This window comes from Elaeis guineensis, chromosome 8 (genome assembly GCF_000442705.2).
Source record: "Elaeis guineensis isolate ETL-2024a chromosome 8, EG11, whole genome shotgun sequence".
In the NCBI taxonomy this organism is placed as follows: domain Eukaryota; kingdom Viridiplantae; phylum Streptophyta; class Magnoliopsida; order Arecales; family Arecaceae; genus Elaeis; species Elaeis guineensis.
In genome coordinates, this window is record NC_026000.2 from 17,096,999 (window position 1) to 17,119,697 (window position 22,699).

The 22,699-nt window shown below is 39.0% G+C and overlaps 2 protein-coding genes and 1 non-coding gene across 4 annotated transcripts; 1 reads left to right on the forward strand and 2 right to left on the reverse strand.

Moving 5' to 3' along the window:
* Window positions 1-5,540: 5,540 nt before the first annotated feature.
* Window positions 5,541-6,321, reverse strand: LOC105050039 (photosystem I reaction center subunit V, chloroplastic). Its single transcript, XM_010929895.4, has one exon. It carries the CDS (start codon window positions 6,162-6,164, stop codon window positions 5,712-5,714), a length of 453 nt encoding a protein of 150 aa, XP_010928197.1. The 5' UTR covers window positions 6,165-6,321; the 3' UTR covers window positions 5,541-5,711.
* Window positions 6,322-6,503: 182 nt separating this feature from the next.
* Window positions 6,504-6,575, forward strand: TRNAW-CCA (transfer RNA tryptophan (anticodon CCA)). Its single transcript has one exon. It is a non-coding gene; the product is annotated as a tRNA-Trp (tRNA).
* Window positions 6,576-9,718: 3,143 nt separating this feature from the next.
* Window positions 9,719-21,894, reverse strand: LOC105050040 (uncharacterized WD repeat-containing protein C2A9.03). Of its 2 annotated transcripts, none has more exons than XM_010929896.4 (10): window positions 21,685-21,894; window positions 20,205-20,366; window positions 19,827-19,994; window positions 19,661-19,747; window positions 14,032-14,166; window positions 13,771-13,881; window positions 11,313-11,404; window positions 11,127-11,232; window positions 10,614-10,700; window positions 9,719-10,495 (listed from the first exon to the last, which is right to left on the reverse strand). In XM_010929896.4, the coding sequence occupies exons 2-10, from the start codon at window positions 20,343-20,345 to the stop codon at window positions 10,082-10,084; spliced, it is 1,341 nt and encodes a 446-aa protein (XP_010928198.1). In that variant the 5' UTR covers window positions 20,346-20,366; window positions 21,685-21,894; the 3' UTR covers window positions 9,719-10,081. The 2 variants fall into 2 exon arrangements, with proteins under 2 accessions (XP_010928198.1, XP_010928199.1); XM_010929897.4 differs by having other exon boundaries at window positions 20,205-20,305; window positions 21,685-21,893.
* Between the last annotated feature and the right edge of the window lie 805 nt (window positions 21,895-22,699).

Genomic DNA, 22,699 nt, shown 5'->3' on the forward strand with positions numbered 1-22,699 from the left:
CTTGAAAGATACAAATCGCATCCTATACTATATTTTGCCATATATTTGATGCCTAATTATGGATCAAATTTTGTAGCTTGCATGGTCAATTGAGATGGGTTAGATTCGTTTAGGTGATGGTTATTTTTTCAATCAAGACAATAGATACTTTATACTTATCCTTGGTTTAATTTTATAGAAAAAAATTTATAATGTGAAAAATGATGCAATAATGCATAACATCCGATAGAAACTATATTCTATATCATACACACCATATGATGGTGCACCATATCGGTCGTAGATGTTCATTCCTAAAAGTTTCATTTATAGAGCATTTATCTTCGTGATTGACCCATAAAAATGAGTGTTGGTGACTGTCGTGGTGTACCATCATATGATGCATGTGATGTAGGATATAAGTTCTCCGCAGCCATGGTGGGTAGAGTATTCTTACCTAACTGATGTTGTTTGATAAAAAAAAAAGAAAAAGAAAAGAAAAAGAAAAGGCTGCGAGGTGAAAAGAAGTAATGAACTCGTGGTCCACGATGATACAACATAGTTATTTTATACCAACGCATGAGATTAGACATCTAATTGGAAGAGTGGCAGCCACTCTTCTGACATCACCTGCGAGGAAGTCATGTATTCTTCTCCAGCTCATCTGGTCCTTTCCAACTACCATTCTGCCGAGCTTATCTGACAGAATGCTAGATTCACTCTGCGGACGTCTTGAATTGGCCGTGCAGTGATAAGTTGGCGACTTCCTGGACTTATAACAGTCCTTGAGTTCTCTCGGTGAGGAGCTCCTATTTGTCAAGAATGGAATGCAGATAGGAACCCTTCTGTTTGGTGTCCTGTTCGACTGGCTCTATTCAAACAAGTTCTGGCCAAATCCAGCATCTACTACCACTCACTTTTCAAGTGTATCCTCCACGCCAATTTCATCTCCACCTCCTGCTATAGTGTCTAGCGTCCTAGTCAAACAAAATGGGGAAAAGAACAGACGGTAATAGAAGCTTATTTGTAGTTAAAATGGATGGCTCAACTCTTGAGCTAGTCTCATCTCTTTGATCCTAACTTTCCAAAAAAAAGAAGGGAAAAGGAAAAGAAAAAAATATTCACATAAGTATGCTTAAATATTGATGCTGGTGGACAGATGACATTGAAGATATGTGTGTATGTACATATGTATATTGATGATTAGTCCCATCCATATATTATTAAAATATCTTCTTCTCTCGCAATGGTCTCCTGGGAATCTCTTCCTATGGATTTCTTGCAGCAAAATGGTGACTCAACCGTTATGAACGGTCTAATGTATTAAGATTTGATGTCTCGAGATTTGGTCTACATTGAGCCCATAGTGAGGTCCGTAATGAAAAATCGAGTCCAAAGAGACCATGATCATCCCAAACGGAGTCCGGATGGTCGAGATATGATCGATCGAAGATGGTACAAAATTCGAAGTGGTGGAGGACCACCGGCGGCCGGCGGCGCGGCCCAGACATGGCAGGATGCGGCCCAGCGCGTGGGTGCGGTCCAGGCTCACACGAGCGTGTGCCTGGGAGCCCGTAGTCTGATCCACCGTGGACCGAGTGGTGTACAGGGAGGCCAGTGGACCGAAGGGGCATTTTTCCTCGGTTTCTGTTTCTTGCATGGTTCTTGCGGTCTATGGGACTATTTCATAGATCAGTCGCGATCTGACGGCTTTGGGAGCTACCGGTCGAGATCCAACAGTCCAGGAAGATTCTTTGGGGATTATTAGGAGTCCTAATCCTAATCTAAGTCAGGTTTAAGACTTTAAAAGGCTGATCCCGTGAACAGAGGTGGAGTGATGGCGTGGTTTGTGTCACGCGGCTTCATCAGCCGTGGAAAACCCGAACCCAATGAGAAAGCAGACGCCGTACTGAGAGGAGGAGCAGGGAGACTCCTGGACAGCGGATAGCGATTACTTCAGGAGTTCAGAGGAGCTTTCTAGAGAGAGAGCTTTTGTGAGGGAGAACTTTCTGTGAGGGAGAGATTGGGTGTACGAGAGTTGAGGGTGAGATCTCCTCTTGTAATATTTTTTTTCTCATAGTGAAGTTTGCATGCCTCGTAGAGGCGAGCTCTTTTTTGACTGATCCACTATTTAATTATTTTTTTTTTCTTTCTACTACATCGCACAGTATCGAAAAGATCCTGGGAGACGGTGTTCTCACCAGACATTCCACCTACAAGTGGTATCAGAGCAAGACGGTATCAGGACGTAGATTGCAGCGGTCGTGAGCAAGACTAAAGATGGAGAAGATATGATCAATCAAGATGGAGATCCACAAGTTTGATGGAAAGAGCAATTTCTCCTTGTGGCAGGCAAGGGTGAAGGATGTGCTCATCCAACAAGGGTTGATTGATGTTCTCTTATGCGAGAAGAAGCCGACTATCATAGAGGTGCAGGATTGGAGGCGGCTTCAAATACAGACGGTGAGTACTATCCGCATATATCTAGCGGATGAGGTGGTGATCTATGTGCTTAGCGAGACTTCTCCGATGGTGTTGTGGTCAAAGCTCGAGGAGTTGTACGTGACGAAATCTCTCATTAACACTCTTTTCCTCTGGAGATAGTTCTATCAGCTGTGGATGACTGAGAGATAGAGCATGCAGGAGCATCTAAGCCACTTCTAGAAGATCCTCATCGACTTCCTCAGTATTGGCGAGAATGTTGAGGAGAAGATCAGGATACTGGTTTTGCTAGCATCGCTTCCCTCTTCATACGAGTTCTTGGTGACTGCTCTTCTAGTGGAGAAGAGCATCATCAAGATGGACGAGGTCACCACGGTGATTCTCCAGAATGAGGTTCTCATGAGGGAGAATCCAGCTTCGAGCTCAGGTGGCGGTAGCTCAGTTTTGGTGGTTTCTGGAGGAGCAGAAGATGGTAGACGAAGCGACAGGAGATCGCGACGAGGGCGGTCCAAGTCCAGGAGGGATTTAAACAAAATCAGATGTTACCTGTGTGATGAGTTGGGGCATTTAGCTAGAGACTGCTCTCAACTCAGGGATCGGACGATGGCTGCTGTAGCGACGGTCAGTAGCGATTCAGAAGAAGATGTCCCAGAGATATCTGATGAGGTATCTACTTCTTTCCAGCAGTAGATTTTAGATTCTGCATGCACCTATCATGTATGTTGTAAAAAAAAGCTGTTTGACTTCTCAGAGAATAGTGAGGGCATTATTTATTTGCCGGATGGATCGAGCTGTGCGATTAGAGGTATTGGAACGATCAGCTGGAGGACACATGATGGTGTAGTGAGGAGATTGGAAGAGGTCCGATATATATCCGCTTTTAGGCAGAATCTTATCTCACTGAGTAGACTGGATTCGAGAGGTTACAGGACGGTAGCTAATGGAGGAATCCTGAAGGTGCTACACGACGATAAGATTGTTCTGGATGGGAAGAAGAGGAGGAGATGACATTATTATCTAATGGAGAGCCTAATGCGAGGTGGAGCTTTAGAAGCCAGGAGGAGTCCAGAGCGAGATGGAGCTCCATGTGGAGGTGGATCGGGTATGAAATGCGAGACTCGAGAGGATAAAAGGCAATATCGCAAGGTGAGATTCCTATTACCGCAGGATGATATCCTGAATAGATCTCAAGTCAAGAGGAGCACAGCATACGACGGATATGGGATCGAGCGACTTGGCTCGACTCCCATGTTTGCCCATCCATGATCAGCAGGCGATTGCTCCAAGGCATGGGACGAGGAGATCCAGAAGCTCGCAGAGTCAGGAAAAGGTCGAATATCAAGTCGAGATGAAGATTGTTAAGATTTGATACCTCGAGATTCGATCCATATTGAGCCCATAGTAAGGTCCGTGATGAAAAACAGAGTCCAACGAGATCAAGATCACTCCAAATAGAGTCCGGATGGTCGAGATACGATCAATAGAAGATTGCACGAAATTCAGAGCGGTAGAGGACCGTCGGCAGCAGGCGGCGGGCCGGTGGAGCGGTGGTGGTGCAGCCGCGTATGGCGGTGCGCAGCCCAAGCGTGGCAGCGCGCGGCCTAGGCACGCAGGGCGCAACCCAACGCACGAGCTCACGGGCCGGCCCAGGCCCAGGTGCGCAAGCGCACGGGCATGGCTCAAGCCCAGGCGCGTGCATGGGCGTGGCCTAGGCCCACGCGAGCCCACGCTTGAGAGCCCATAGCCTGGTCCACCATGGATCGAGCGGTGCACAAGGAGGCCTGTGGATTGAGGGGGCATTTTCTCTCAGTTTCTTGCAGTCTACCGTGGACCGCGCGGCGTTTCTCATGCGATTCTCACGGTCTATGGGACTGTTTCATGGACCAATTGTGATTTGACGGCTCTGGAAGCTGTCGGTCGAGATCCAACGGTTTAGGGAGATTCTTTTGGGATTATTAGGAGTTTTAATCCTAATCTAAGTCAGGTTTAAGCCTTTAAAAGGCTGATCCTGTGAACAGAGGTGGGGTGGTGGCGTGGTTTGTGTCGCGCGGCTTCATCAGCAGTGGAAAACCCGAACCCAGTGAGAAAGCAGACGCCGTACCGAGAAGAGAAGGAGCAGGGAGGCTCATGGATAGCGGTCGTTTCAGGGGTTCAGAAGAGCCTTTCTAGAAAGAGCTTTTGTGAGGGAGAATTTTCTGTGAGGGAGAGATTGGGTGTATGAGGGTTGAAAGTAAGATCTCCTCTTATAATATTTTTTTCTCATAGTAAAATTTACATGTCTCGTGCAAACGAGCCTTTTTTTTACTGATCTACGTAATTGATTATTTTTTATTTTATTTTTTTTTTCCTGCTGCATCGCATGGTATCAAAAAGATTCTGGGAGGTGGTGTCCTGACCAGACATCCCACCTACATGATGCAGGATGGGTCCTCGAAATTCATGTGGAAAGACGTATGGAATTTGAGCTCATCTCCATGCATGAATGGAGAGCCTGAGGTACATCCAACCATCAAATTAATGGTCCAATGACTATCAGATTACATCCACTCTGATTATTTGGATAATTGGGAAAAAGAGACCCAATCTTCAGGTAACTAGGTTTTGGTGTTGTCATTATAGTGGTTTTGAAAGACCGTAAAATGTGGATTTAAGTATGTACATAAGAAAAGTGAATTTTGGAGGATGCAAATTGTGCGAGTTATGAATCAAGATTATATCTTTTACATAAAAGAATGATTTATCTTCATACAAATCTGCTGTTGAATCACCAAAATGCTCCAAATTCTATCCTTTATTCAACAGGCATAAATCTCAAAGTGACCATTTGAAGTCTGCATGAATCAAATGAGGAGTTCAGAGCATGCCAAAACGGCCTGTGAATAATCCAACAGTTAATTAATTTGGAGGCTCGAGATTTTCTCCCTATTTTAAATATTAATCACTTGATTGAGTTCGACAAAGCCAACATTGCTAGGCAGCCAAAATCTGCCACATACTTCCTTACATGGCTAAGAGCTAGATAAAAATGAAAAATTACATCAAAAAGAAATACATGGAGAGATAAAAATGAAAGTTACGTAAGAAAGAAAAAATAAAGAAAAACTAATGACGCAACCAAATTTAAGCTCTGAGAGCAAATTAAGCATATTTGATTGATCAGAAAGCCAGCTTCGTCATACAAATAATATACAATTGATCCCCCACCCACCATCACATCCCCGCAACTCCCAAACCCAAGCCTCTACATCCCATCATAACAAACCGTGCACAACCCTCCAGCAAATTCCACCTCAGAAGAACTTGGGATCGTAGCCGTTGCTGGAGGTGGCGAGGATGTAGTAAGCCACTATGTGCCCAATGGAACCCCATGCAAGAACGTCCACGACGTTGAACCCGACGGGGTCGTTGGACTTGAGAAGAGCCTCGAACTCCTTGGCCCGGGTGTCTCCGGCCTCGAAGTGGGTCTTCCCGTTCTGCTCCGGGAGCCCTTGTTTGGCTACGTTCTCCCTCTGGAAGTTGAAGAACACGAACCGGCCGAGAAACAGGGACAGACCGGTGCTGAGGCTGATCACCAGGGACGGGTTCAGCTCGGCCCTGACCGCCAGACCGGGTTTGGCGCTGGGCCGGCTTGGCCGGGCGGAGAGGGCAAGGCTGGCTCTTCTAGGGAAGGAGAGGGAGGAGTCGGTGGGCTTGAGGGGGCGGAGGCCGTTGAAGGTGGGTGTGGAGAAGAGAGTGGAGGCCATGGCTGAGGTTGTGAGAGAGGTTGAAGATTGGGATGGAGGGGTTGTGAACGCCTATGAAAGATTTGAGGATTACTAGTAGTGGTGGGGGTAGAGGGAGATTTTGTGGGGAGGAGGATGGATGGGAGGGGAGAGGAGAGGAGGATTTGGGGATATGAGTTGGGTGTAGACTATTGGGGCGGAGATGGATAAGATGTTTGGTGGTCAGAGAATCAAAGGAAATATAAGGTTAAGACGCCTGGTATTGGCACCCACCAGACGTCACACCCATCCACTAATGGTAGGGCTGGGACCCAGATAAACTGATATATTTTTATAATATTATGCACCTAGTAGGCAACTGGATCCGTGGCGCAATGGTAGCGCGTCTGACTCCAGATCAGAAGGTTGCGTGTTCGATTCACGTCGGGTTCAAAATCTCGATTCAAAACGGGTTAAGATACAACATTTTTCCTTTACGTAGCTTTTACCTTTACTGGCCCTATAGTTATAGGATTAGTTTTTTCCTTAACAGGGTTGGTTTTGGGATGGGAATTATGGCATTAATTTTCAGAGATTTGGAAACTGTTGTGTCTTATGATGCGAACTAATCATCCTAACCATTAATCAGCTGCTTGATGAGTGGATCAATATTTGATTTATAAAATCCAATTTATTTCATAGCTTTTGATTATGATAGCATTTGATCAACATCTAGAATAAAAAGCTCAGCAATATACTTTTGAGCATGAAATTAAGGCTATAAATGGGTTGGGTCAACTCGTGACCCGATCCAACCTGATTCGTTTAGATTCGATTCAATCCATTTTAAAAGATTCATAGGGTCAATCAGATTCTAAAATTGGACTCGTTCGATATTTCAGATCGGGTCTAGATTTACTGAATTCGGATCCGATCCGATCCGAATTTAGTATTGAATCCAATATGTAAACAATAAAACAAATAAAGTGGGATTAGAATTCCAAATGTCTTTATAATATTATTATTTTTCATACAATTTTACTCAATTTATCTGTGAGATTTTGAAAAATTACTTATAAATTAATAGTCAAGGTAAAGTAATGTTTATTTTTTTTTTATCATAAACTTCACATATATTGGTTTATCATGCGAACAAGTTTCGATCAGAATTTAGACTCGAGTCAGATCCAAAATTTTTAGATTGAAATTAGATTATAAATGGATCCGATCCGACCCAAATGATCCAATGGGACAGGCTTTTTGATTATAGACCTGATCTGATTTGATCTGATTTTCAATTGAGTTAGATCTGGATCTAATATTAAGATTCGATCAAGAGTCTGGGTCGAATCGGGATCATTTATGATCGACCCATTTGCACCCGTACATAAAATGCAATAGATATCTAGCATGTACTGAGTGAGCTTGATCTTTCAAATAAGTTTATATACCATGCTTTGTAGATTAAGCTTTGATTTCTTTCGACATCGTTATCTATCACTTCAATGGAAGTGCAAGTTGTTGCTTGGTAGGTCTTTATTTTTTTTTATTATTTTTCGGAACAAGAGAAAACTAATTGTTATAACATCTAAAGTTCACGATCTTATGACTAGATATTGTATCAATCAAGTACCATGTTCGATTCCATACCATGTTGTGCCCACACTCAGTATGCAAAAGTGCATTGGCATGATAGAGTCCCTTGCGAAGTATCTATGTAGCTCAAAAATATCAATATCTTATCTATAATTGAGGTCAACATACAACATATTATGAAATCATGCTAAAACATAACATATCATAAAATCATGCTAAAACATAACATATCATGAAATCATGTCAAAATACAAAATTTTTATATGATTTTTCTTGATTTTATCATTTTCAATCTATTTTAAGCATAGAAGGAGAAAAGAAGAATGAAAACAAAGAGAAGAATTATAGTTTATCTTTTCTTGGATTGAAATCAAAACCACAAAAAATCTCGACTCTCTTAATTTGTCTTAACTTCCACCCTTCCCTTCACATTCTCGGTAAAAAGGATAGGATAAAACATCTAATATAGGATATTTTCTTCTATCTTTTTTTTCACATTCGAACAAAATTGGATGATTCCGCAAAATTTGAAGTAACTTGGACTGAATCTAAAATCCAACCAATAAACCAACCCGGCTCTGCACCGGCTTAATTCCATATACCCCAAACCAAGAGGTTTGAGTAAATTATGTGAACCATGATAACAAATATTAGTAGTCACCACGAGAAATTAAGGATGATTGTAGCAAAATAACAGCTTTAATTCGTAACTACGTTATAACTGCATGCGATGCAAGGGATGATTGATCTACTACATCTCATAATCGGACGACAATCTCTCCATCATCACCTTCAGAAACAACACGTGCCTCTCCCTCTCGAAGTCCAATCCCTCCGGATCATGGCCGGAGATGGCAAACTCACACCGCATAATATTTCACGATAACCATCACTTTTACTTATTCCTGCAAGCATATGGAATATTCTGCAGCCAGAAAAGTTTTGAAAAATAAACAAAGATTAAATTAGTTTAATGGATCACATATTCTATTTTGTTCAGAAAATCCGTTTCCACAAAGTAACTTTAAAATCTCCAGCTCCAACCAACACCAAGTAGAGAGAGAGGAATGAAAAAAGAATGGAGTAGAAACGAGGCCATTGCCATCTCCTTCGCCCCCTCTCAACCCCTTCCATCTAAAAAGAAAGAGAGAGGTGAGAAGAAGCATATCCTTTAGAAGCTCCTGAGTCCTCTAATTGTCATAATTTCTCTTCCCTCTATAAAGCTCCAGACTCAGTCCCCATCGCCACACCCGACTCATCCTTCCTCAAGCTCTCCCTCTTCGTCGTCGATGAACCCTCCGACCTTCTGCTCCCCCGGAGCTTTGCCGACGGCCGTCGGCCTCGGCATTGTCGCCGCCCTCAGGGGCGGTGGCGGTAAAAAAGAAAGAGAGGAGGGAAGAAGCATGTGCTATAGAAGCTCATGAGTCCTCTAATTGTCCCAATTTCTCTTCCCTCTCTAAAGCTTTGTCCTAATTTCTCTTCCCTCTATAAAGCTCCAGATAAACATGCGACAAACAGAAGCTTGATATCTTCATCTTAATATATATTATATATATATATATATATATCGTCGGCATATAAGTGCAGATATATGTACCATTTTTACAAAATTTTGCATTAACAAGAATTACAAATATTCGAGAACTTTGCTTCACAAAAGGCTTTTTTATCCCAAAAGCCCAAAAATAACTTTTCAAAGGGGAATTCTTTGTTTCCTTATGCACCATGGGTGATGCAGAAACATACATACTATATATAATGATTGATTATTCACGTATAGAATCCAATGCACAAAAAAAAAAAAATTTTTTACTAATCCTATCGAAAATCAATCATCACGGATGCTGTACGCGGTGCACAAAGAATTTTGCCTTTTCAAATGCTTCTTAAGTAGAGTTACGACCTAGATCCAGATCACTACAGCAGGTCGTGACCACCCAAAAATAACACGTTTGATCTCACTGAAAAGAACTGAATCACATTGTTTTGCAATGCATGACTCAAAACAAGCACTGTGAAATTTCACGTAAGTCTAAAATAATAAATATTCAATGAAGATTATACATCAGAATCACTCCAGAAGCTTCTGAAAGACAGCTGAGAGTCTGGCACATTGGCCTTGCTCTCAGTTTTCTTTACAAGTGTAGTCTCTGGGCAATTTTACACTTTTTTCTTCTTTGTACACTTCATAAGAGATTTTTTCAAAAAAAATGTGAAGTTTTCATTAAGATTAAACATGAGAGTTTTCCAGGTTCACCTTTAAACCTAATCGACATCCCCCTGTCCATGCCCATCTACAACATCCTGCACCGAGCACAGATAGCAACAGATTCGAGAGGTACAACATGGAAACAAGTTCTAATTCATGGTAGTGAGTCAAGGTATGAGTAGCTCCGAAGGCGGCTGTATTGAAGGAGACTGCCATAGTTCCGATCCCATACACCAACAAAAAGAGCCTCGGTGTCAGGACTGAACGACATGCCTGAGATTTCACCAAAGAAATCCAGCTCCTGTTGCCTCTTGTACCCACTTCCGACATCGAATATGTGAACAAAGTCCGCTGGCTCTGCCATTGCCATGAACTGACCATCCGACGTGAAGCGGATTGATCTTATGGCTCCAAGGTTCCCTCTCAGTACAGCAATGGATTTGGAGAGGTTCCTTACATCCCAAACCCGACAGGTCTTATCCTGGTTACCAGTGGCGAATGTATAACCATCAGGATTCCATGCCGATGCAAATGAATAGTCTAGGTGGCCACGCAGTTCATGGATAGTCTGCAAGAACCAAACTCCACAAACTTATTTTTATTGCTCAACTTTTCAAATTGGAAATGATGGAGCAGGGTTACTCCAGTGTGGTTCATCACTTGATCAGAACAACCAAGTATGTTACCTTTCCCGTACAAGCATCAACCAGTAGTCCCTCAGGGTTGTCTCCCACAATAACAAGAAGCTTTCCATCAGGACTAAGTGATGTATGCTGCAAACAGAATAACAGGTAAAGATACAATAATGCAAGAAATATAGTGCCTGATATAAATATTTTTATTAAATTATAAAAACACCAAGTTCCCATAGACAGGTAGACCCGACTAATATCATTAACATTGTAGCCACAGCAGCAGCATAGCTAGAACAGTGTTTTCACTTCTTATTCGTTGTTACCTTCAGAATTTTATAATCTGAAGCAAGCTAGATAAACTTAATTTTTTACAACAAATATTGACCAACGAATTTCCAAGAAATAATAACACTATATGGCCCTCTCACCAAGCATGGACAATTAACCAACTATATATACACTACAATGAATCAAGTACAGATGCCTTGCATTCACATCCCACTAGAAAAAGAAATAACATTTAACCAACAATACAGTACACATAATCAAATACTGGTGACTTACATTGACCGGCCATTGGAATCGGAAATGCTTGCAAAGCTGGAACTTCTCCATGTCGAAGTCACGAACTCCAGAGTCATTATTTGAAGCCATGAAGTGAACAGCACCACTGAATAAATTTCATTTTCAAAGTCAGACCAGCCACTGAAACAATCAAAAGAAAAGAAAATGCCAGGCCAAATCAACTACCTGGGACTATCGTAAATATCCACAGCATTAGTGATTGCATTGTCATCATAAGTTGTCCGGCAACAAAAGCTTATTCCTTCTCGATCTAAATGCTACATCTCCCATCAAAGTAAGAAAAAAAAAAAATGAGATAATATGTACCTTGTAAAATATTGGAATAAATCAGATAATATGTACCTTTGAAAATGCTGGCATATATATATTTTCAATGTCATAATAACTGTACAGTCAGGTTAGTGAAATGCATTCCACTGCAATAGCATTTAATGCGTCTATAACTACTAACACCATGAGTTTCATGTCTAACATACAAATGTTTCACCTGATTGTGATGACTAATTGAATCCTCAAAAGACTTGATCCATCACAAACATACACACATATTATCATTGGGAATAAATTTATAGCTTCTTAAATGACAGGCAATACCAGAGATTAAAGAATTAAGACTTTTTGGCAAGGAGCCACAAAAGGTAATGATATAAAATCCTTGACCAAATTGTATGTGCATAAAACAATGATATTTCATTATTATCTAAAACTTTTAATTGATTGGCCTATGATGTTGTGCAGCACATTTGCAATAGATGATAATGCCCCATAACTAAAAGATAAGATTGAAAGTAAGAATTAATTCCCCAAAGACAAAACATATATAGGAAATGATAGATGCCAAACAAGAAAAAAAGAAAAGAATGTTCTAGTTTACAGCAAACAAATGTAACTTTCATCCTTTCAGAAAGGTGAATACAAGCACCAGGATAGCACAATGCTTGTGAAAATCTATATGGCTCACATACAGCCAGAGGCAATGGCCTCTTTTAAGTCATATTTCTTGCCTTATCGATTGTCCTGTTTCCATAAATTCTAGATCGTATTCATCATTCTGTCTGCCCAGATATTCATCCATTTTGATGTGCTTAAGTATTTGCTGAGTAAATCAGCTGATTGATTCTCAGACTTGTCAAGCTGCTCCCAAAGTACCACGTGTAATGCTGTCATTCCATCCTTTAATCCACAAGAATTTACCACCTCTCAATGTAGCTATGAACTATAAGTCACATAAAAGCACACAAATAAAAAGCATGTATCACCTAAGAACTGCTTTAAATAGTATGAACTGCTAGTCAATGCTTGCATCTCCTACCCTTCAAGTTCCCCTTCCACACTCCAAAATGAGTTCAAAGGCTTGAGACAAGAGTACCTACTCCGAATAGTGAAAGCCCCATAATGCTCCACCAACCCTGTGCGACCATGCCCTTTGCAGCTTAGTGCCACTACAAAAATTTTTGGTAGCATCACAAAAGATTCTTGAAATTACCCAATTCTGCATATTATCTTTATTGATCAAAATCATATTGCAAGAGAAAAGGACAGAGGTAGTTTTCCCCGATATGAACTCCATGGAGTCTCTTTACTTTTGTTTACGTGTTTAATAATTGCTGAAACAAACACTTGAAAGCAGCAAATGCAGATAAACACAAAGATTCTCCTTACCTCAGCACCTTTAATTGGGAAAGCCCAAGGAAGATCCATTCTTATGCAAAGAATAAGCCACCATGATACAGAAAACCTGATAATCCAAATAAGTACAATGAGAATCATGGTGATTCTCAGCTTACTCCATCGTAAGCTTTGTAACTGCCCACTTTTTGGGTGATCAGACAGTCTATCACCACCGAGATCAGACAGTATCACCATGGCTCTTGACAAATCCAAAACCATAACTTCAATTATCATTGTCAGATCTCAACTATTTGGAGTTAACTTTATGAATCCTTACCGAGTATTTTTATTAGGCTAACACTAGAAACACTACAAACTCTTCCAAAAACTTTCTCATAGCTTTCATCCACAATACTTTATGACCTTTTCTTTCTCTTTTGTAATCCCTCAAAACAGAAGTTCAAGCACCTTTCTACCGCACAGGCACCTCTCTACTTATCAAGGCTTCTCCTCTTACAAAGCATGGACCTTGAAAGCCTGGATCCATGGTCCACAAACCTCACTGCACTCCCTAACCTCCATGCCCAAATACTTTCTCCTCAAGATAGCTTTCCATCATACTACATTTTGCCATTCTTCTTGGCTTCTTTCTCGTTGCATCATACATTATCACCATGAAGCTGACAACTATATGCCCAAGAATACAACTATACATCTCATAACCTGCTTTGCTAAACCTATGAGAATATGGCAAATTTCTCATAGATATGCTTAAGAAAATAATTGATGAAAAAGGTAAACCAATGATAAATTGTTTCTATCATTGGCAAGTTTCTCATGAACATACTTTCTGGAAATAACAAAGTGTCTTTAACTACAAACAGTAACCACCTCGATAAATCAATGAAAAAAAATAGATAACAAATGAAAATAGCCACGGGCATCATACAACTCTCCTATGTTTATACAAGTTATTGTAAAAGACAATGGCAGACAAAGTAAAGAGAATTACTTTACAAATAAGTTCTCCTTGAAATCCACCCGCTACAAGTAACTTATCCTTTACTGCCAATGTACTAACTTGAGTCCGAGAAAATCCTTCTAATAAACTTCCAGGGTGTTTCTGTAACAAAATCAAAAAGGCATCACGCAAGTTAAAAATTACAACTATCCACCTAATAAAATGATTATTACATAAAACACTATTTTAAATAAAAGGAGAAGAAGAGGGTCACAAGGAACTTTATCTAAATCATAAAGGAAGAATATGCACCTCACATGGTGCCACATGTCCTGAAACATTCATAACCTCATACTTCTCACAAGTTAATGCTGACCAATGGAGCACAGAATAGTGTGACATTAGATAGACATCATGCTTTGATGTAGCCCAAACCAGATTTCTCAGCTGCAAAAGTTAAAGAAGAAGAAGAAGAAGATGATGATGATGATTAATACCACACTTTTTTCAAAGAAACTCAATATCAAATAAAATGCATTCATATAAACGTAACAAGTCCACTGAAAATTCCTTTGCCCCATATTTTAGCTACCTAGAAACAAATAGAGGACCATCATATGGCACTTAAATTTAAATAATACCTAGATAGAACTTGACATGGTTAAGGCTCAGGAAGCAAAGAACAGTCACTAACAGAAGGTAGACAAGAGGTATTCGATGTACTTATCCTTGATTATGGTTGTAGTCAAGATGAGCTAGAACAATTCTGGTCCTGATCAAGCTTGGCTTGAAATTTATTTCAAGCATGAAACTAGGACCAAACATGCTTGCTTCCAATTTGGTAAACCCTGATGTCGAGGCAAACTGAAAATAAGCCTATTTTGAATGGTTTAATAGCCTTGAATCAAACCAGAGTCAGATCAAGTTTGAACTGGCTCTATTCAAGCTCTGTTTGAGCTTCAAATTCAAAGTCTTGTTTAGACCCAAAAAAAAAAATGATCCGGTAAACCAGAAAGATACCAAAGCCCATAACCATTGAACCCATCAGACAATGCATAAAATTAATAACATAATGAAGCCATCAAATTGTTTAAATAAGACAGGATGCTAATTTCAGCATTGATTTCAGTTGCTGACTATGAATATACATTACAATTGTATATATAAAATATATATTGTTACATATATACTGGAAAATAACACTTAAATATAAATTTTATAGACTTATCAAGTGATGCCTGATCAAATGGAAGTCAGCTCAAGCTTGGCTTGAAATTTATTCTAAGCTTAAAAGCCAAGATCAAGCATGGCTTGTTCACATCTCATTTGAGCGAAATTGAGCCTAGGATCAAGCCACATAAGCCATTTCCAAGTGACTTCAAATGTTCAGTTACCCCCAACATTTTTTGGAAATACAAATATGAAATACAAATTGAAATGTTTATGATTACAAAAAATTGAAATACAAATATGAAAAATATGCTTTCCCTCTCTTTCCTCAAAATGTTTCCAAAGTACTGATGATCACACAGCACGCACTGAAAATACTCAAGTCAGCTCTATAGGATTCATGTCTTAGTTGTTGGAAGCAGGACCAGGTGCAAGTATGGGGAAGCAGGTCTGAAATGAAAATTAGAACAAGGAAAAGCTCAGGAAACAGATCTAAGGACAAGTTTCTGAAGCACATATGCCATCCTAATTGGAAGTCTAGCTACTGAGGTTCATGTGTGCAGAAATTTACTCAAAGTTCCTTCTATTGTTCTCAATTGCCAAATATTAATACATGTGGAATGCAAATAATATTATATGCAAAATGTTAAATACTTGCAGCAGTTCAGTCCATCTGCTGTAAAGATAAAAATGATCAATATAACCACTAGGGTCCAAACTTTGACCAGTAAGAAACCTGAGATCTAAATCTAGATGAGGAAAATGTTTATATTTCCTTGCTTGCGCAGTGGAAGGTGTTTTGACTTAGAGGGAGATCTAATCTCCCTTCACATTAATAACAGACAAACACACTGAGAAGCCAAATTTTCGACACTTAAGTAAGTACACAATAAGGGACTGTTTGAGTAATACAGAACAAACGATTTCCCAATCTAATGGTTACAACACATGTTTAATTGTTTGGATGTCTTTTTTATCAGGTAAAAGCCTATCAGAATGTCTAAATCTTCAGGATAACTCCCACAAATGTCAGACTTCTGCACACAAAGCATCCACCCCCGCCCCCAAATACCCTCCACAGAGCAGTCCTAAACAGAATTATCCACAGCCTCTGGCCACAGGTCTTCAATCATGCAGACCACCAACTTCCACTCCCTCATAGCTACCCGATGAGATCCTAGATGTGGAGGTGAGTTTCGAGCCGACACATCCATCACCCACCTATTGTTAGATTAGGTGAATTCAGCATTGAGATTTTGTTCATCTCATGAAATCAGGCAATGGAAGTTCAGATTAAAACTCCTTTTAATCCTAGCATGCATAAATCTAAGATCTCACCTAATTAGGATCTAATCATGCATGATTTTACAGGAAAAATTGGATCTGAAATCAGAAATTTAAAACAATGATCGAATCGCTTACCTGATTCACTTTTCCTGCTTCTCATCGAATTGGATCCGGTGGATGTCCGGGGTTTATGTTGTAGCCGCGCACACGCCCGGCCTCTACTGATATCTATACGAAGACGATCTGATCGAAGCACCGAAGCCACCGGAGTACTAGCACCTTGCAGGCCTCACTCTTTGGCTTGGATCTGGATCTCTTCTTCTAGATCTAAAAAAAGACAAAAGGCTACATGAACCCTTTTGCGCTGAATCAAGGGATCAAGGCTTTAGGATGCCTAGAAGGGATGAGAACCTTTCCTCCCTTTTTCTTCTCTCTCTATTCTCTCTTCTCTGGATCTCTAGGCATCTAAAAGGAGAGATGGGGCGTGAAAATCAGATGAAAGAAGGAAAGGGGCGGATGAAAGTGGAGGAGCTCTTCTCTTATGCGGCCAAATGATTTTTCACGCCAAAAATAATGGGGCGTGGCCCCACTTTCCCTGATTTCCAGCCAACTTCCAGATAAGGATTATCCCTGTTCGAATCAAATTCGAATAGGGATAGAGTTCTGGATGACATAGAGTCCCAGAGAGGTGTTGGCGCCCCTCTCCTTTCACGCACGCAACCAAGGGGCATGCATCTTCACGCACACCCTCTCTTTTTCTTCATGAAGAAGAGAGAGAAGCCCAGTAAAAGGGTTCTTGACTTCCTAATTTGATTGGGTTGGAATTTGGGCTTGATTCGAATTCAATTCAAACCCGATTCAAACCAAATTCGAAAAGACTGTCAATCCTAATCTAATTAGAATTGAAATCCAAATCCAACTTGGATAATTAAATTCAATTAGCTTTAAATTAAATCAAATCCAATTAAATTAAATCTGATTTAAATTAATTAGGATTTGATCCATAATTTAATTAAATCCAATAACATTGCAACACTTGCAATTAAGTCCCTTATGTTAACAATTAGCAATTATTAAATCTATAACTTTTACAGATTGATCCAAATCATCAATCCAATTGATAATTTGATTATGATTCAAGCTATTGATCAGATCGAGCTACTTTTGTGTGTGATCCTTTAGGTTCTATTCTGTCTGATAGTGAGACATATCATGATCTCTATCATGGTATCATCGAAACTCCTTTCGATGGGCTGGAACAATTCCAACTCACCCCAACAAGGATCATTAATTTGAAAACAACCTTACTGAGTTCTCACAATCCATCAGTGATCCCAAGCAGCATGTAGTGGCAATCCAACAGAATAGAAGGATGAACCCTTAGATGTAGTTACCATGTGATAGAGTTCTTCTATCGAGAGTTCCGACAGGATGCAGGTCATGAAAACTTGTCAAACTCTAACATCCGTCGTATGCAAGACTTAATTAGCTTGAGTCCAATCGTGAATCCTATGAAATTTTTTTTTCATTATCACGCTACTATGGTCATAAACTTAAGGACTCAACCTCTTAGGTCACATGGGACTACTTAACTACTAAGACCGATAGATTTTCTATAAGTACATACCTACTCCTATAGCGAATCTACTGCAGCCAACGAACACCGCAATACCCCGAATAGCTGGAGATCATGTTTATGTGTTGTCAAACTACAGCAACCCCACTGTAAGCAGCCGAGGCACCACAAGTCAAAGAACTACTCACACAACTACAGCATGGAGATAGTCACTGACGAGTGAGTAGACATCTAAGTGACTTCTCGTTCTTGATCACGTTCAGTATCGTTGTTCTCTAACAATCACTTACCCTCTCACTCCAGTGTCCCTATACTGTAAACTCGAGACTCGTCTATCCGAAAAAAACGATCCGTGCACCGATCTTGATGGATTAATCACCATCCCCATGATGATTCAACGATCGAGAGCAATTCAGGAGTTAATCTATAACGATATATGTCTCAAATTTTCAACTCTTGAGAATATGTGTCATTGATCATTAACTTCTTAGATGATTCTAGGACACATTACTCTAGAATGAAAATAATTGCCCATTTTATTAATTTCAATAAATCAAGTATAAAAATATATCCTAGAATTAATATAATGTGTCAGCTAACAATTATCTTTCCAAATCATACATCCAACACCTATCCCCTCCATCCCACATCCCTCCCCATTTCGTCACCAACCCCGTACCTGTGCCCATGCCTCCACTACCATATGTACCCCTTCAATTGCCTCCTTCCCCATCTACCTTGACCCCTCCCCCATTCTGACTCCAATAATAGGCTGCTCCCTTTTGACCCCTGCCTCCTTTTCTTTTGCTTTGCTGGGGTAGGTTATTTTTGGGGGGCAGGCGGCCCCGGGCCTCTTATTTTAATTAGTTGAACAAACATCAATAGTTAGAATTAATTAGCCATTCCCGTAGTTGTTTGGGTATAAAAATAAGATATGTTGCACATGGAAAACTCATTTTATTTTTAAACAACTAATTTTATGAGGTACATGAATAGGCCCTAACAACAAGGTGTGAAGCTCCACAACCATGAGATGATGGGAATCAACACGGAATCAACACATCCACAAGCCTCCACAAGGATAATGCTGTATAATATATGGGCATGCTCTATATTTAAAGCATCCACTCTCGAATAAGACTGATTTGCTCATTTAATTGAAACACTGGGAACTAGCTGAAGGCTAGCAGGTTTGCTGCTGACAAGCTCAAAAGGCCAAGAAACCTTCAACCTAATTAGAAAATCCGGATCCGTGCACTTTTGAGATGAACTTTTAAGTTTTATGTATGAAAAATTAATGTCTGATAATCAGCAAAACCTACTGAGAGTCCTAATCAATTATGTCTTCAGAGGATCAGCAAAAAATTGAAGATGATCCAAAAAATTATTAACTTGAAGCAAACCAAAAGATATTCACAGCCAACCAAAACGAAAAGGTTCTCACAATCAACAAGTTTTAAAAACAAATCCTAAGAGTCCATCAAAAGTCTTAACTCTTAAGAGTCTTGATTTCCATTTCAAGCATCTTTCACTATCATATTCTCTATACATAAATTTTAATAACCAGAAAACTTCATCTCCTCGACCTGACTAAGACTCATCTCACCATACATCTCTACCTTTGGACTTTAGCAAGTTTCATTTCTTAAACCAAGGATCAGATGGCTGTCCAAATTCCACCTCGAGCTAAACTATCAATACGTCAACAAATTGTTGACATTGACTAATTCAAGCCTTCATCCAAGATAGAAACCATGATTAAAAGATATGAAGACATCTTAAAACAATACAAAATAGCACCGCAATACATAAAATAAGATATTGCAACAAGGAATGAACAAACAAATTGTAGATCATTAAAGAATAAAACTTAAGGTAGGAACCTATTTAGGAACTTTATTTGCCTACCTGAAAATGATGGATGGTTGATTTCACTGATCTTGTATTACGTTGGAACTCATAATACATGCCTCCTTTCTCAGTTGGATTGCAAACCTAGGTACACAAAAAGGATGTTGAAAAGAATGTAACAAGAGAGTGATGTAACTAACCCAGACTTGTGTAGCAATTGTACCTTTTCTGATGCTTCACCAGAATTTGGAACATTTTCATAATTCTTGTATTGTTCTAATCTGGTTTGTCTGTACTTTTCCCTTGTGATGCTTAACCTATTCCAAGGTATTCCTTGGATATCCACTCCTCTCCTTGCTTGCAATGATGAAGTATCAGGTACCTTATTGTGCTGGATCAAATAAGATATCTTTCTTTTAGTGAATTGAGAGCATAATACATTAACAAGTACAGATAACAGAAACAAGAAATGCAAAAAGTTGTTCTAGAATTATAAATCCTGTACCAATGGAAAGCATAGCAGCATGTCACCTAAAGCAATAAAAAAGAAAGTAATTCCAGAAGTTTGATGAAAAACATGTTAGTATGAGGAAATGCATACAAATTGACCATATTCTTCATCATCAGAATCTGAATCCCACCACCCTCTTCCTTGAAAATCTTCATCCATGTCATCCTCTACATCCCCCATTTCATAATCCTCTGCCATTTCATCAACATCATCACCTTGGTACCGAAACATATTTGACTTAAAAATTTATACCTGTGCATCCAAAACAAGTTAAGTTCAGCCAGAGGCAAACAGTTGCAACAGCAGTTCAGATGTGCTCTCCAATATGCATAAAGCTAAAAGTAAAACAGCAGCAATATAAGAAACAAAATCCAATAGGACATAACAAACATACCAAAATGAATTCTATATCAAGCACAAAAGAAAAATTACTTTCTACCTAATAGGTTCTTATCTACCACGTTTAAAAATGAAAGGTTTCATGGGACATCATGATCAACAACACCTCATCTTTCTTTCTTCAGTGTGAAATAATAATGAAAGCTGACAAAGGAAGCCCTTTTGGGATGTACTTTCATTGTTTCTAAGTTTGTCTGACTACAGTGAGGGAAGCGCCGGAACTGGTGTACATTTACATAAGTATCAAAAGAGAATGGCATGCATTCTACATCATTAATACACTAAATAGAAAGATCATGTACAATTCTTTCTGCATGAAATGCTAATTAACATTTATCATGGAATTTTCTCGCTTTAAAAAATTGGGAAGTCCCATAACTGGCACCTAACAAATACTTTTCCCCAATGCTTGATCTTGGACACATCATTAGTTCAAATGGACAGACAAACAGCATAAGCCCAAGCAACAAACTAATTATATAACACCAACATAATCACCAAGTAGACAAAACCAAGAGTAATACGTTTATGTTTTACTAACTAATAACCTAGGCCAGAGGGAGAAAGGATTTAGACAAAATGATATCTTTAGCCACACGATAGAACCAAACCTATGCACATATAAGCTGCATAATACACTAGTCAGAGAAGAAAAACAGACTTAAAAAAACCCCCAAATTTTCACCGATTTATTTCACGACTAAATCACCAACCTCTGAAAACACAATTCAGCATCATGCAATTACAAAGAAAAAACACCTTATACGCATAAATTTAAGATCTTTACCCGGATTTCTTTGATAAATCCATAAGTAACTAAAGACACCGCAGAGTTCTAACAGAATGAGGTTTTTTACCATAATTCCAAATATAAAGAAGATAAAACCCATAAATTATGCCGCGATCCCCAATTAACAAGCCCAATCTTTTCTCTTTAAAAAAGAAAATATCAGAAAATAACCAAAAATCAAGTAGGCAAAAAATCAAAGCCACAAGAAAACATATCCTAGGAAAAAAAAAAGACCCTAAATTTAAGAGTTATAGATTAAAAAAAAAGAAAACTACCAACATGGACCTGAAGCAAAAAAAGAACGATCAACAGACATCCAAATCAAAACCCATTGAGGTCACAGAAATTTCCAGCCAAAAGTCCATTTTTATCGTTTCGCACCTGTTTTAGGGTTGGAAAGCCTTCAGATCTCGGTGGAGGCAGGGATCTGCATCATCTCGAGCCAGGAATCCTAGAAATTGAAAGCCTTCCAACCGGAATCAGACGAAACCTAGAAAATAAAAAGAATCGCCACTCGCAGATTAAGGGTTGGGCTTTTTCTTTATTTTTCTTTTATTTTTTTTAAAAACTTTCCGAAGGTTTGCCCCATCACGGAGAAAGAAACAAAACGACAGGTTATGGATCGAAATGCTGGTCCGTTTACGATAATGCCTCTTTCTTTTATGCGGAATTACGAAAATACCACCATCCTGTGCGAATTAGGACCGGGTTGGGTATTTTGCCCGAATGACCAAATTACTCCCATGATGCCTTTTGCTGCCACGTGCGTCCCGTTGATGATGTCCAGTTTGCTCATACGAAATCCTGAATTTTTAATACGTGTTTGCCAGGTTTTGATTATTTTTATAAAAATTATAAAATTAGAGAAATAGAGGCAAATTTCTATCTACACTTCTGACTTAAAAATAAATATCTATTTGAGTTTCAAATAAAAACTCAAATAACTATCCATTCAGAACATAAGCTAAAAGCAACTATCCATTTTAACTGAAATGACTCTTATACTCTTATATTCTTTAAACTACTACAGTATTATATTATTATAATATAGTATTCTATTACAATAAGATAGTATTACATTATATTAATATAGTATTGCTTTACAATAATACAGTATTACTTTATTATATTATATTAGTATAATATATTTTTATAAGAAGATAATATTACATTATATTAGTGTGGTATTCTTTTATAATAACACAGTATTGCTTTATTATATTATACTAATGTAGTATTTTTTTATAATAAAATAATATTACATTATCACATTGTAGTATTCGTTTATTGTAGTATTATTTTACAACAATACAATGTTATTTTATAATAATACAGTATAATTTTATAATAGTATAGTATTACTTTATAATAGTATAGTATTGCTTTATAACTACAA

Coding starts and splice junctions, on each gene's coding strand:
- LOC105050039 (XM_010929895.4), bottom strand. CDS start 6,164: ATGGCCTCCACTCTCTTCTCCACACCCACCTTCAACGGCCTCCGCCCC.
- LOC105050040 (XM_010929896.4), bottom strand. CDS start 20,345: ATGTTTCGGTACCAAGGTGATGATGTTGATGAAATGGCAGAGGATTAT. Junction 19,995..20,204: donor ATGAAGAATATGGTCAATTT/GTATGCATTTCC, acceptor TATTTGATCCAG/CACAATAAGGTACCTGATAC. Junction 19,748..19,826: donor CTGGTGAAGCATCAGAAAAG/GTACAATTGCTA, acceptor TTGTGTACCTAG/GTTTGCAATCCAACTGAGAA.